The 14,173-nt window shown below is 34.9% G+C and overlaps 2 protein-coding genes across 4 annotated transcripts in view; one reads left to right on the forward strand and one right to left on the reverse strand.

Moving 5' to 3' along the window:
• Positions 1 to 7,534, forward strand: part of Lrrn3 (leucine rich repeat neuronal 3) — a 30,037-nt gene extending 22,503 nt beyond the window's left edge. The window contains exon 2 of the mRNA XM_052185909.1: positions 4,957 to 7,534. Coding sequence (XP_052041869.1) covers positions 5,317 to 7,440 — 2,124 coding nt within the window. The 5' untranslated portion in view covers positions 4,957 to 5,316 and the 3' untranslated portion in view covers positions 7,441 to 7,534. The remainder of the gene's footprint in view (positions 1 to 4,956) is intronic.
• Immp2l (inner mitochondrial membrane peptidase subunit 2) overlaps positions 1 to 14,173 on the reverse strand; it is a 947,147-nt gene that overhangs the window by 471,102 nt on the left and 461,872 nt on the right. The window lies entirely within an intron of this gene.

Below are 14,173 nucleotides of genomic sequence, written 5' to 3' on the forward strand. Positions count from 1 at the left end.
GCATGGGGAGGCAATTAGAGAAACTAAATAAGCTGTAAGAAACATGTAGGGAACACAAAGGAACACATACATTATGGGAAAACATCCCACATTTCCAAGTGCTTCTTAAATTAAAAATAAAAAACAAAGGGACTTGATTCAGGCCACAAAGAGACTTATGGTAGCTGAAAAACTATAGTAAATATATCTTATTAAAATTTTCATTTTTAAAAAGGAAGTTATGTATATAGTGAAATGAAAATACACTATCTGGCATAGGATGTACCTAAGAATATTGACACACAGCTGGATGTATATATATATATATATATATATATATATATATATATATATATATACACACACACACACACACACACATATATGTGTGTGTGTGTGTGTGTGTGTGTGAAAAGGAGAATGCACAATGAGCTGACTGCCAGGGCCATTCCCGTCCTGTGAGGGCATCCTGACAATACCATGGGTTAAGATAAAGTATTCCATTTTTAATGACAGTCCAATACCATCTCAACTTTCAAAGTACTCAATTTTAGTTTATCTAGCTTTAACATAAGAGTATGTGGTCTTCAAGATTAAAAAATGATGTTTTAAAACAGTTCTCTATGAAAATAAACAAAAGTGACAGAACAAAAGTGAACTCACTGAGTTCCCAATGCCTGATCACACTAAAACTTCAATCACCTACAGGTCTCACTCTGCGCTGAGTAAGGGTATCTGCGAGCTGCTAAATTACCACAGTGTAAGGGAAGGAGAGAAATTCTGTCTGCACATTAAGCGTTTTTTATGCATTCATCAGTCAATTCATAATACCTACTCCTAGAATCGTTAAGCCTCAAGTCAAAATACAAATTTTTCCCTGAAGTCTGAAATCGTTGATAAATGATGGAATACAGGACATTATTTAAGTATATTTGCCATGATCTAGTTCACATTTTCTTAAATTTGAAATGCTTCTCAAAAAGTCTTTATCTTTTATTCTGTGTGATCAAAACCTATGAACCGCAGCTAGAAACCTGGGCCCTGGAAAGAGAGATGTGAGGACATCTTTTGAAATTCTGAGAAATTTTCTTAAACTGTATTTAAGCTGGTCAACTTATTTTTAGTTGTGCAATGGGTTATTTTTAAACTTCTTGTACCAATGTATAAGAAAAGGGAGAAAACTCTTTTAAAATCAACTATGTATCCCAAATCTACAGCGGCCACTAGCAGGTGAAACTAAATGGTGAAATTAATGCATAAGTTGAAAAAATGGCTGTAACTTCTCTCGCTTTCAAGTGGCTACAATTTACTCATGTTCAAGTAGATGTTTCAGAGAAGAAGGTGAAATTTCTTAGAAAAAAGTGCTTTAAAAGTGTGATGATGCATTTTTTATCTACTCCTTTCTGATTATTGTTTATTGTTGAATATTTTAATCATTTTTTAAAATTATGCTAATCATTGTTTGATTTGCTATCATTCAATACAAACTGTGGAAAGACATACTTGTAAGTTATTAATCAGCAAATTATTAACTAAATTCTGATCAACCAATTAAATGTATTAATATAATCAAATAAATTGAGTTGAACAATGATCCTAATCATAATAATCTTTTGCTTTCGTAAGAATAATTAAACCATTAAGTGTCTAGCAGAATAATCAGTCAGTACATAGCTATTCATAATCTAATAACTAATATATCTCCTGTTTACTACTAATAATCTCATTTTCATTAGACTCTTAAAGAAATGTAAAGGAAAATTCAGATAACAGCTGGGAAGTAACAAAGGAAAAGTTTCCAGCCAGGGCACTTGGGTCCGGGGCACACCAGGGACCAGGTTACTCAGGTTCAGCCTCTACTGCACTGTATCCTGTAGCAGGAAAGGAAGCCTTCCTTGCCATGACTGTGATAACCATGAGCTCCAGTCTAACTTTGCTGTCTCTGAGCCTGCACTCGTAAGCTACAGATACAAGATTTATTTATACATAAGGTGATAGCTTATGTATAACTTCATTATTACATAAAATATAGCTAATATGCAGCTTGAGTATGTGGTAAAACAAACACAACTAAGAGGAACTACACTTATTGAAGGTTCAAAAATTAGCAAGTCGGGAAGCTTCAGTTCTTTGTAAAGTGATGGGATTGTCCATTTAGTCATGAGATCCGTTCACTGACGCACTGAAAACTTCCAAGTCTGGTTTTCTAATGGAGCAATGGTACTCACTTGCTGTGCAGTAGACCCAGGAGTTGCAATCTTTCTCTCAGTCTCATTTCTTATAATAAATAAGATGACACTGCTGCTTTGTATACTAGTTCCATGTGAGTTTAGTTTGTGTGAGCCACACCTTCATCATACCTAGTTTTGGCAAAAGGAATTTTCTAAACTTCAAAATCTGAAGGTGATAGTTTTAACAAATCTAAGGAAAAAAACCTTCCATTGCACTAAATGTTTATTAAAATTCCCTCCTCATTTCTAGTCAGGTGGGCAGGGAGAAAGTTGAACACATAAGTGAAAGAAACTGTGTCCTAATCATATCCTATTGTTTATTAGCCAAATGTTCTTTGGCAGGTGAGACCCCCAGCAGGAGAGATTATAATACTGTAAGGTTTCCGGTCCTGTTCATTAAAAGAAGTACACGGCTATGCAAGCATATCACTACTCTACTTTGCAAGGCCATTGGTAACGTAAACAATTGCTAATAAGAAGAATTATTAAGAAGTAAGACAGTAATACTGCTTCTGCCTTAGGACTGTGCAAGCAGCCTGTGCTAATAGCTGCTAGTGAATGCCTAACAGCAATTTCCACAGACGGAAGACCAAGTCAATATTCTATAGTCTACTATGCTTTCCACACTCACAGAGTATTCCCAGATATGCTCAAACAAATTTTGAGATTGTACACCACTATAAGAACACTGCTTTTGAAAGCCTTCTGGATAAACCTAGTTCAAACTCTTGTCTCAAAGCTATGGCTCTGTAATGGATAGAATGCAATCAGAAAAATATTCTAGTTAAACATAAGTATAAATGTTCAAAGACACCCATCAAGATAATTTCCAAATAAAAATTTAAATTCTTCTCCTAATCATGTCATTTAATAATTGGCCTTGCAGTTAACTTGCAGGACACAGGCTCCCCTTCACACAGCCGGGGAAAGCAGATATAACCAACTAAATGGCAGAAGTCACATCTCCTTCATTCTCAGCTGAGTGGTTTATGAAAACATAAAGAGTGTACTTTGTACTTTCTTCCTGGGCTTTTACTTCATTTTGGACAAAAGAGGTTTCCATCCTGGTTTTCTTTAGTTGCAGTTTTGTAGGCTTCTGCCCTCTGGACTCACGCTTGCATGTACTTTAACCATCTACTAACTAATGCTTTGACTTCTTGACTGAAGTGCACTATTGAAAGTGATAATATCCAAGTGATCTTATTCTCTATTGGCTATTAACCCAATAAGTAAAACAGAGAAGTTGCTTAATAAATCTCACTAAATTACAAACGAATGAACCACAAATACAGTAGATCAAGGGTTCTCAACTTCTGTAAAAAATTTAGCTACTAAAGAGTTTGTGTAAGTAGTAAGATAAGCGCACATATGAGGAGTTAAATTTATTGATGTTTAGAAATGAACAATTCAGATTGTTTTTATTGTATGTGAAATTATGGAAAGATACATTTCCTCACGTTCATTCACTGGCATACTCTAAACATTTTGTGAGTTTGTGCAAAATTCCAGTTACCAAGGTCAGGAACTGGAGAGCAAAAGAAAAGTAAATCTCATGTTCTCGAGGAGGTGTGACTGGAGGCACAAAGCACAGCACAGCAAGAGAGGAGCGTTATATGAAGGCCAGCTTCCCAGAGGACACAGGCTGGAAGCATGAAAAAGATCAGATGCCTTTGACGCAAGGCAAGTTAACAGTTAACTGAAAAAAAATTCACAACTCAATATCAGATAAAATCACATTTCTGAGTGTTAATGGGAAGAGACAAGGTAGCTAGCTATAAATGTAAACTATAAGTGATTCATAATTCTTAGAAATATATATTTCTTTATTTCAAAACTAATATTTCTACCTCTCTATGAGAACATTTGCCATTTATATTTTTGTGTATGGATATTTATGTGTATTGCTGAAATTTCGACCATATCTTCATCCAATTATGTCACTGTAACCATCAATACTGAGAGGCAATAAGCCCAAAATGAAGACTCTAGGCACACCTGACTCTCTAAACCACCTGAAGAGACAGGAGGCGGCTGCCCAGCAATCTGGTGGATGAAGCACAGACCTACCAGTACTGCGTCCTGTTAAACAAACTGTAATGTGTTTTGAACTTACTTTTTTTGACAAAAAAAAAAATGCCAGTGTCCATCTAAAGAAGGAATATCCACTTTAGGGATATAAGACAGTTGTTTTTATTGCTACTTACTGATGTAAATTATTCTCAATGATAAACAATCAAATGTTCATCTTACGTTAATTTTATACAAGTATATCTACAGTAAGGTAGATTAGACTCCAATTTTTGAAACTCTCAAATCCTTTGCTCCTACGTGCTGACTATAAGGGGTAAAAGGAGCTATAGGCTCACTATTTGATTATAATAAAACTATTATTGTTTAGACCATACATCAAAGTCCACCATGCCCTCAAAGCTGTTGTCCTTTTTCACTATAGTTCATTCATAAAGACATACAAGGATAAAGTAAGTAAAGCTAGAGATATAAACAAAGATTTGAAACAACTGAAAAATTCTGGAAGGATATTAATTATACTGAATGAAACTTCAGTCCTCGGAAGATCAAATTTCTTGATCTACCTAATATCTGAGCCAACAAAGTCATGAAAATGTACCGAAATAACTGTAAGAGCTAGTAATATTTATATATGTGAAATAATTATATGTAGTTAAACATTAATTATGGATTTTCCTCTTGAACTAATTTTTTCTCTCCCTTTAATTGCACTTAGGATAATGCCTCTACATCTGCAAGGACTGGACAAGCATGGGATTTGAAACGCAGACTTCCAAATAAATGAATTGCTCCACATCCTATGACCATCTATACATACACCATCTTCAAAGAGTCCATCAATACTCTATCACTGAAGAGACAGCAAGCATCTCTTCTCCACTATGCATGCAATTTTTGGAAAATACCTGTGTGGCTCTCATAAGTATTTCCATGAAGAAAACCCCTACAGTCCTGTGGTGTTCATCATTTGACAAATGCAAATTTTTCCCTCATCAGTCAGCTCCTACTGAACTTACTGGCGGTGACTGGAATCCTTAATTAAGGGCCTGTTAACTTTCTAAAGACAAAAGCTAAGATGAAGGACACGCCACTCCAAGTCCATGTGCTACTTGGCCTAGCTATCACTACACTAGTACAAGCTGTAGATAAAAAAGTGGATTGCCCCCAATTATGTACATGTGAGATCAGGCCTTGGTTTACCCCCAGATCCACCTATATGGAAGCATCTACAGTGGACTGTAATGATTTAGGGCTTTTAAACTTCCCAACCAGATTGCCTGCAGACACACAGATTCTGCTCCTACAGACTAACAATATTGCAAGAATTGAACATTCCACAGACTTGCCCGTAAACCTTACTGGCCTGGACTTATCTCAAAACAATTTATCTTCAGTCACTAATATTAATGTACAAAAGATGCCTCAGCTTCTCTCTGTGTACCTGGAGGAAAACAAGCTAACTGAGCTGCCTGAAAAGTGTCTGTATGGACTGAGCAGCCTGCAAGAACTCTACATTAATCACAACTTGCTCTCGACCATTTCTCCTGGAGCCTTTATCGGCCTACGTAATCTTCTCCGACTTCATCTCAACTCAAACAGACTGCAGATGATCAACAGTAAGTGGTTTGATGCTCTTCCCAATCTCGAGATTCTGATGCTTGGGGACAATCCCATCATTAGAATCAAGGACATGGACTTTCAGCCTCTTCTCAAGCTTCGCAGTCTGGTTATAGCTGGCATAAACCTCACGGAAATACCAGATGACGCCTTGGTTGGACTGGAAAACCTAGAAAGCATCTCTTTTTATGATAATAGGCTTAATAAGGTACCCCAGGTTGCTCTTCAAAAAGCTGTCAACCTTAAGTTTTTGGATCTAAATAAAAATCCTATTAACAGAATACGAAGGGGTGATTTTAGCAATATGCTACACTTGAAGGAGTTGGGGATAAACAATATGCCTGAACTTGTCTCCATTGACAGTCTCGCTGTGGATAACTTGCCGGATTTGCGAAAAATAGAAGCTACCAACAACCCCAGATTGTCTTACATCCACCCTAATGCATTTTTCAGACTCCCAAAGCTAGAATCTCTCATGCTTAACAGCAACGCCCTCAGTGCCCTCTACCATGGTACCATAGAGTCTTTGCCAAACCTCAAGGAAATCAGCATACACAGCAATCCCATTCGGTGTGACTGTGTAATCCGCTGGATTAACATGAACAAAACCAACGTTCGGTTTATGGAGCCAGATTCTCTGTTCTGTGTGGACCCACCCGAATTCCAAGGCCAGAATGTTCGGCAGGTGCATTTCAGGGATATGATGGAAATTTGCCTCCCTCTGATAGCTCCTGAGAGTTTTCCTTCTAACCTGGATGTAGAAGTTGACAGCTATGTGTCGCTTCACTGCAGAGCTACTGCAGAACCCCAGCCTGAAATCTACTGGATCACACCTTCCGGTAAAAAATTATTGCCAAATACTCTGAGAGAGAAGTTCTATGTTCATTCTGAAGGCACGCTAGATATAAGAGGCATAACCCCAAAGGAGGGTGGGTTGTACACCTGCATAGCAACTAACCTAGTCGGTGCGGACTTGAAGTCTATTATGATCAAAGTGGGAGGTTCTGTTCCCCAGGATAATAATGGGTCATTAAATATTAAAATAAGAGATATCCGGGCCAATTCTGTTCTGGTGTCTTGGAAAGCGAGCTCTAAAATTCTCAAATCCAGCGTTAAGTGGACAGCCTTTGTCAAGACTGAAGAGTCTCATGCTGCCCAAAGTGCTCGAATACCATCTGATGTCAAGGTATATAATCTTACTCATCTGAAACCATCCACTGAGTACAAAATTTGTATTGATATTCCCACCATCTATCAGAAAAGCAGAAAGCAATGTGTGAATGTCACCACGAAAAGTCTGGAGCATGACGGAAAAGAATATGGAAAGAGTCACACAGTATTTGTGGCCTGCGTTGGAGGCCTTCTGGGGATCATTGGTGTAATGTGTCTTTTCAGCTGTGTCTCACAAGAAGGGAACTGTGAGGGTGAACACGGCTATGCTGTGAATCACTGTCACAAGCCCGCCTTGGCATTCGGTGAGCTTTACCCTCCTCTAATCAACCTCTGGGAGTCCAGCAAAGAAAACCGGGCATCATTGGAAGTAAAGGCAACTGCTATTGGTGTGCCGACAAACATGTCCTAAAACAACCAACCAAACCTACTTCAAAGAAAAGCTGGAGATTGCAGTAGTGCTTAAAAATCAACAGAAACAAAAAAAAAAAAAATAGGCAGAGGAATGTCATATTCTGAAAGGAAGATTCAGCATCACCAATGCTGCCCCTGACCAAGGGAAAGAGGTGAAAGTTCGGCATTTTAATTGACTGGCTTCAAAGGGTACTGTGGCAACCAAATAAAACAATTCCATTTTCTAGAACTTTCATGTAACTTTTATGTCAGGACTGCAGTTAACGTGAACATTTCTGTATTTTTTTTAAGTATAGAAGAGTAGTTGAACTGAGCAATACCTCCTCCTGTGTTGTATCACACATATTAGCCACGAGTTTTTGCAGTGACCAGATAAACTTGAATTGACACGTGGTGTAATGGGAAGGACAAATTCTGTAGAGTAGACACAGTGAGTATGTGGGCCTCTTTTATAAGGAAAAATACATTTTGGATTAAAATCAATTGCTTTTGTCTTGTTTTTGTTTCTAAATAAAGAATAATTTCTGGGAAATACCATCTGATCAGAAGTCATTTAAATACCAATGTTTTTAAAGGTGTTTTTTAAAATTGGGTTTGGAAACCATATTTTTCTGATATACAAAATGGATTTTACACAGAACTTTATCAATATTAAAAGATTATAAAATTATATTTAACACTTTAAGTATTAATTAAAATAAATCATCGAGGAAATTATAAATTCATTTAAAGATTGTTTTTTGAAACAAGAAGATCTGGAAGAGGATTTAATTATTAGGTTCAAATGATGCAAATCCAATACTAAAGTAAGGCAAATCCTAATTTTAATAATTAATCACTCAGTTGGAAGTGGCTACTATGCATAAACTTTTGCCATTTCAATACTTATACTTAGCATATTTTCACATTTCTTTGAGATTTAAAATAATGAGCTTCAGTGATGTAACAAATAATTTAATAATCTCTCCACCACAAACACAGTAAGGTAATCACATGTCCCATTTTAATAGCAAGGTTTTAGAATTTTAATATAAAGTATGAATATGTAGCAAAACTTTATGAGGTTCAACTTTTGGAAACTCTAACTTAGATTTTTTCTATTAAATATAAAAATAATGTGATCCAAATGATTCCAGTGTTCACTGTACAATAAAATGCAGTTTAGGTTTAGAAAAAGCATCTATTTATGCAAACGAGACTCACTTTAAACTTGCTATATAGCACATGGTAGCCTTGAACTCAGCCAGAACCCCTTATAAACAAAGTTACAGGTATATATTACTGGTTAAAAAAAATGTCAGAAAACAGTTTCATTAACTACGATGAATTCTGAAGGTGATTTAGGGTAAAACACATTAATAAAAAGCAATCAATTAAGACTGAACAGAAAGTGGCTAAAAATATATGTTAAAATGTTTTCACATTATAAAAATAAACATACCAAAAATATACCATATAAAAATAAATTACCATACATGAAGTTAAAAATATTAACAAAAACTTGGGAGATTGAGAGTTTTAACCATTTTACAACTAAAAACAGTTCGACAAAAACAAGTTCATTTTTTTACACAAAGAAGAAACGTTCTTAATTTTAAATACCAATCTTAAATAATAAGTCAGTTTTAATAGGCAAATTGTGTTTCTCTCCAGCTAGAAGCTTCTATATTAATAACTACTGTGCTGTTCCTAATCAAGTGTTTAACATTTTACAGTGGTGGAGTGAATATTATCAGCACGTCACCAGCCTGTAAGCATTCCCAGCATGGTAACCTATCAATTTATTTGTTGATATTAGACATTTCTTTTGTGTTAGCATTGACAGTTTCTAATTAAATCCTAGCTGGTTTTGACAATGTGGAAGGTAATTGCTAGGAACTCTTTAAAATGAAAAGACAAGCTGTGTTAATTTCAACAAAACCAAAATATGGAACTTGTTAATTCAATGTGTTTCCCAAGAACAGATTTTACAACCTGATGAATCACTATCACACAGAAGCTGACATTAGAATTTATCAGTAAGACATGCTCATATATCATGAGAGGTTTCATGAAAGGTTCCAGCACTATGGACAGAACCTTTCTGAGCCTCAGCTATTTATCAACAATTTAAGAGCTGAAATATGACCTATTAGGATGCAGTTATTGTATAGGTCAGCAAGATATCAAGCATGTATTTTGTGTTTCTTTTAAATTTACTTTGAGGGACCATAACAGCCACATCTAAAGCTTATAATACATTTCCAGCTACAAATGTCCTTTGAAAATTGTTAATGATACCAATTAATAAGTAAATAATAGAAAAGGGCATATAATTTTTTGATATCAACAAATCAATGCAGGTCTTAAATCATGTTATGATTTTGTTTAACTTTTAGTCTAATTCATCAGCAAAGAAAGGAATTCTGCTTCAATAAAAAGAATGATACTTAATATTCCCTATACAAACTCCTAAACAATCACAAAATTAAATGAGCACTAGTCAAATGATTGACCCATAATTTATAGTTGAATTTTATCACATGGAATCACCTGTTGTGGTGAAGTTTACCTAAGAATTCTGAAGCTTATACTGCTACAAATGTCCACTGATGTACTTATCTTTACGGAAAAAAACAACATCATACAAAAGTTATTTAGAAGAAAAGAGTCTCACAAATTTTTGTACAAACCAATTCCATATTCTTGAAAAAGAAGCACTTCAAAACAACACAAAGAATAGTCATGATTATGTAATGAAGTTTTGACTACCAATACACTGCCTATACAAATCTGGTGCCATTACATAGAGATGAAAATCTCCTACTAACTAGTGATATCCTGGCTGACCTTAATTTCTGAGTATAATGCCTTATGTATGCTCAGATGCTGATGCAAATGAACTTTATGTATTGTCAGTTGAATCAATGTGCAAACATAAAATTATATATAGTACATGATTTTGAAGGATAATAAAGACTGAATAGTTGAATATTACACTATGCTTTTATCATCACCATAGACGGTAATCCTTCTACTTATTAGAAAATTAACAATAAATCATGTGACATGCTATGATGGTGACAGCCTCATACTTCCCCTTGCTTATTGTGTCTCCTGAGTACATCAAGTAGTGGACCTGCACTATTAATTGGTAGAAGTGCATTCTGCAATGCCCACAAGGCAGTGACATCAACTGAGCATACGTTCTTACAGTACAGCTTATCATCAAGTAATGTATGGTTATATTGAAAAACAACAAAGACAAAAACTATCAACAAAGTCACGTTACTATCTGTATCATGAAGTTTTGAAGTTTTAAAATGCTAATAGTTTGCCTAGAAAGAAGTGAAATTTTGAGATCTCTACCTCCATCTCACACACACACACACACACACATCCCTTAACACAGAGATTTATATTCTTCATGTTTTCTATCAAGTTTTCATAATTTATTAACTGTGATACTTAGTGACCACAGCATTGGTTTTTAATTTTTACATACCCACACTACTCAGAAATCACAGAACTTTTAAGCTCAAAATAACTTAGAGAAATATGTTGACATAGGAACTTGTTAAAAATGTATTACTGATTTTATTCTCTGTATTACTATAACTAGCCCATTCCCATTACCATCTTCAGAATGATTAAATAAAAAAAATCTAATCTACTTCCCATTGATGTTTCTCTAAGCAGAGAAAGGTATATATATACATATTAACTAAGGGAGTTTGGTCATTCAAGCAAATGAGAAGTTAAATTCAAGAGGATAAAATTTAGCACTGACCAAATGCTTATATCTCTTACAAGGAGAGTCACCTGGCTATTAAAAGATTTTCTCTCACTAACTCTTAAATATATTCAAAACTGTAGTATCTGTTAATTACACAGTTAATAATAAAACAGCAAAATTTAAAGTTATAAGTTTGCTAAGAAAGGGCAAGTTTTCAAAGTTCCCTGAAAGCAGGAAATCCTCTAATTGCATTTATTGCCACCAGAGTCATTTTGCTCTTCATTCCAAGGTTGATTTTCTAGATAATATAAAATAATCAATTGGAACTAATTTTTGTCCTAGAATTTCCATGATATAATATCATAGTTTCCATTTCATTTCCATACCATTTTCAAAGATAATGATATTTTAGATGTCACAATACCTTATGTGTTTGTGTTTATCTTTTCTAACTAATGCATCTTCAAAAATTATAGCATTTTGTGGCCATGGTTAAGAAGAAGCAACCTCTAATTGGGAACAACCAACCTCTAATTAAAACATACAGGATAGTGTCTGAGATTATCAATTTGAAAAATCCAGTTGGGCTGTAGCATTTAGTAATCTCCAGTACAAATAATAAAGTAAGTGCGAGGTAAAACTTGACCTTCCTAATCCACACACTGAGAGGTAATATAAATACCTCCCTAATATTTGAGATACCAGTCTCCAAGGAAGAAGATATAGAATTTGTTCTTAAACTCTCAGAAGGGGAATTGTTAAAATAATGTAACCAAACATACCAAAATGTTTTTTTCAAAAGTATATGAAACAATATCAAGACTGAATTAAGATCAGAAACTTATAGTAAGTGCATCCTTAATAGTTACAAAGAAAAAAAAATACAGACAATAAGAAGGAAAATTTTCTATCTACAAAATAACTTAAAGGCACTAGCCATCTCATTCCTGTTTGCTATTCAGTGGATCAATAAAGAATCATTTTAATACTTGATGTTTCATAAAAAAGCACTTATTTTTTAAGGATTTCAAAATATATTCTCATTATATAATATGAGCAAATCAATTTAGATCCTCAGATCTATGTGAGCAATAAATTACAGCCTCATAGACTTTCAAGAGGCATAAAAGGAAGAAATAGAAGACTCACTTCTTTCTGAAAGTAATATTTTTATTCATATAACCAATAAAAATTAAGTAATTTTAGCATAAAAAAGGAGCTACATTACATACTGTGTGAGGCATAGGGGACTAGGTTTCCTTCTAATGGATCATGTGAATCTCAATCCATTTTGTTCCTGAAGCAACTAGTTAATACTTCATACATTTTCCTCTAACCCAAAATGCCACTTCAAAAATGTTACCAATATTTTGACTAATACACATTCATACTAACTTAGAAGAAAGAAAAAATCCAAAGAAACTTTTTACCAACACTGAATGTGTGTGTGTGTGTGTGTGTGTGTGTGTGTGTGTGTGTGTGTGTATTAGAAACCATATCAACTATGCTATCAGGGGTGATGTCATAGCAAATACTTTGGAATCCAAAAAAAACAAAAACAAAAACAAAAAACAGTGAAAAGAAGAAACTAACAAATTAACCTGGAAAGTTCAACACAAAAATAAAAAATAATACCATAATAATTTAAAAAGACATAGGAACAGGTTCCATGTATTTAGGAGTACACAGCATTCTAAAGGAACCTCAAGTGCTGCAAACTCACACTGCTTTATGTAATCACCTAACTAGAGAACGTATGTAGATTAGACATGGCTTGAAAGTAGCAACAGGCATGAGTATTTAAAAACCATCAGAATTAGAAGCAAATCGGGCAAAGTTCGAAAGCTGGGAAGAGGGCTGGAGAGATGGCACAGCAGCTAAGAACACTGATTTTCTTCTAGAGGTCCTGAGTTTTTTTTTCCCAGCAACCACATGGTGGTTTGCAACCATCTGTAATGGGGTCCAATGCCCTGTTCTGGTGTGTCTGAAGACAGGTACAGTATCTCATATAAAAAAAAATAAATAAATGTAAAAGAGAAAGAAAGAGAGGGGGGAAAAAAGCAGGAAAGAGAATGACCCAACTTCAGACAAAGTTAGGTCCAAGCCAAGTTTATGTGGTGCTATATAGTAGAAACTGTCATTCCGGAGACAAATGATGTGGAATTAAAACTGTCATGGCTACTTCATAAAGGCTCGAGATCCTTCTTAGGCTTTTCCTAATCTGATACCACACAAAGCCATGCCCATGTGTACATCCTTAGGTACGTGTAAGTCATCTTCCATGCCAGCATAGTCTATCATTTCAAGAAAAACTGATTTTAGACTTCTTTTTAGATCACAGCCCATTTGAAAATATATGAGAGCCAAAATGTCACTGTGGCTCTCCACTGTCTCTGCAGAGGCAAGTAAGTGAAAAAGAGCCTAGGAATTCTGGGTAATTTTGTACATAAAAACCCAAACGTAATGCAAATTTATGGCATATGGCTTTGATTGAAAGGCTGGCAACATATTAATTTTCAGTTCTTTAGTAATATTTCTTTTGAAAACTTTCCTGAGGATTTTCACATGAAGCAAAGGACAAAATTCTAAACAAATAATCAATAACAACTACAACAAAGACCAAATCTGAAGAAGTAGATAAACTTTCCTTAATATTTACATCATGATATCAGAGTATTCTGTACCCGGAGCCAGCTCTTGAATTTCCTGAAGAATACATCAACTTGCCACAACTTGCAGATATGTTCCACTTGCTAAGGTAAGGTGAGAAAAAAAGAGTACCATAGACTGTCAGACAACATATAAATAGCACAACAGACCATGTATTCTTTTATAAGAGGAAATTTGACCCAGCATGAGGCAATATTGCTCAGGCCAACAGAACTCCTTGGAATACCAAGCAGAAAATGTACAAGTTACTTGTCACAAAATGTCATCTCATTAAAACAAAAGTCTAGTTTTAACTACACTGAAGTCAGAACCTACAAAAATTTCAAAATACATGTGATCTATAAGA

Source organism: Apodemus sylvaticus, chromosome 6, assembly GCF_947179515.1.
Source record: "Apodemus sylvaticus chromosome 6, mApoSyl1.1, whole genome shotgun sequence".
NCBI lineage: Eukaryota > Metazoa > Chordata > Mammalia > Rodentia > Muridae > Apodemus > Apodemus sylvaticus.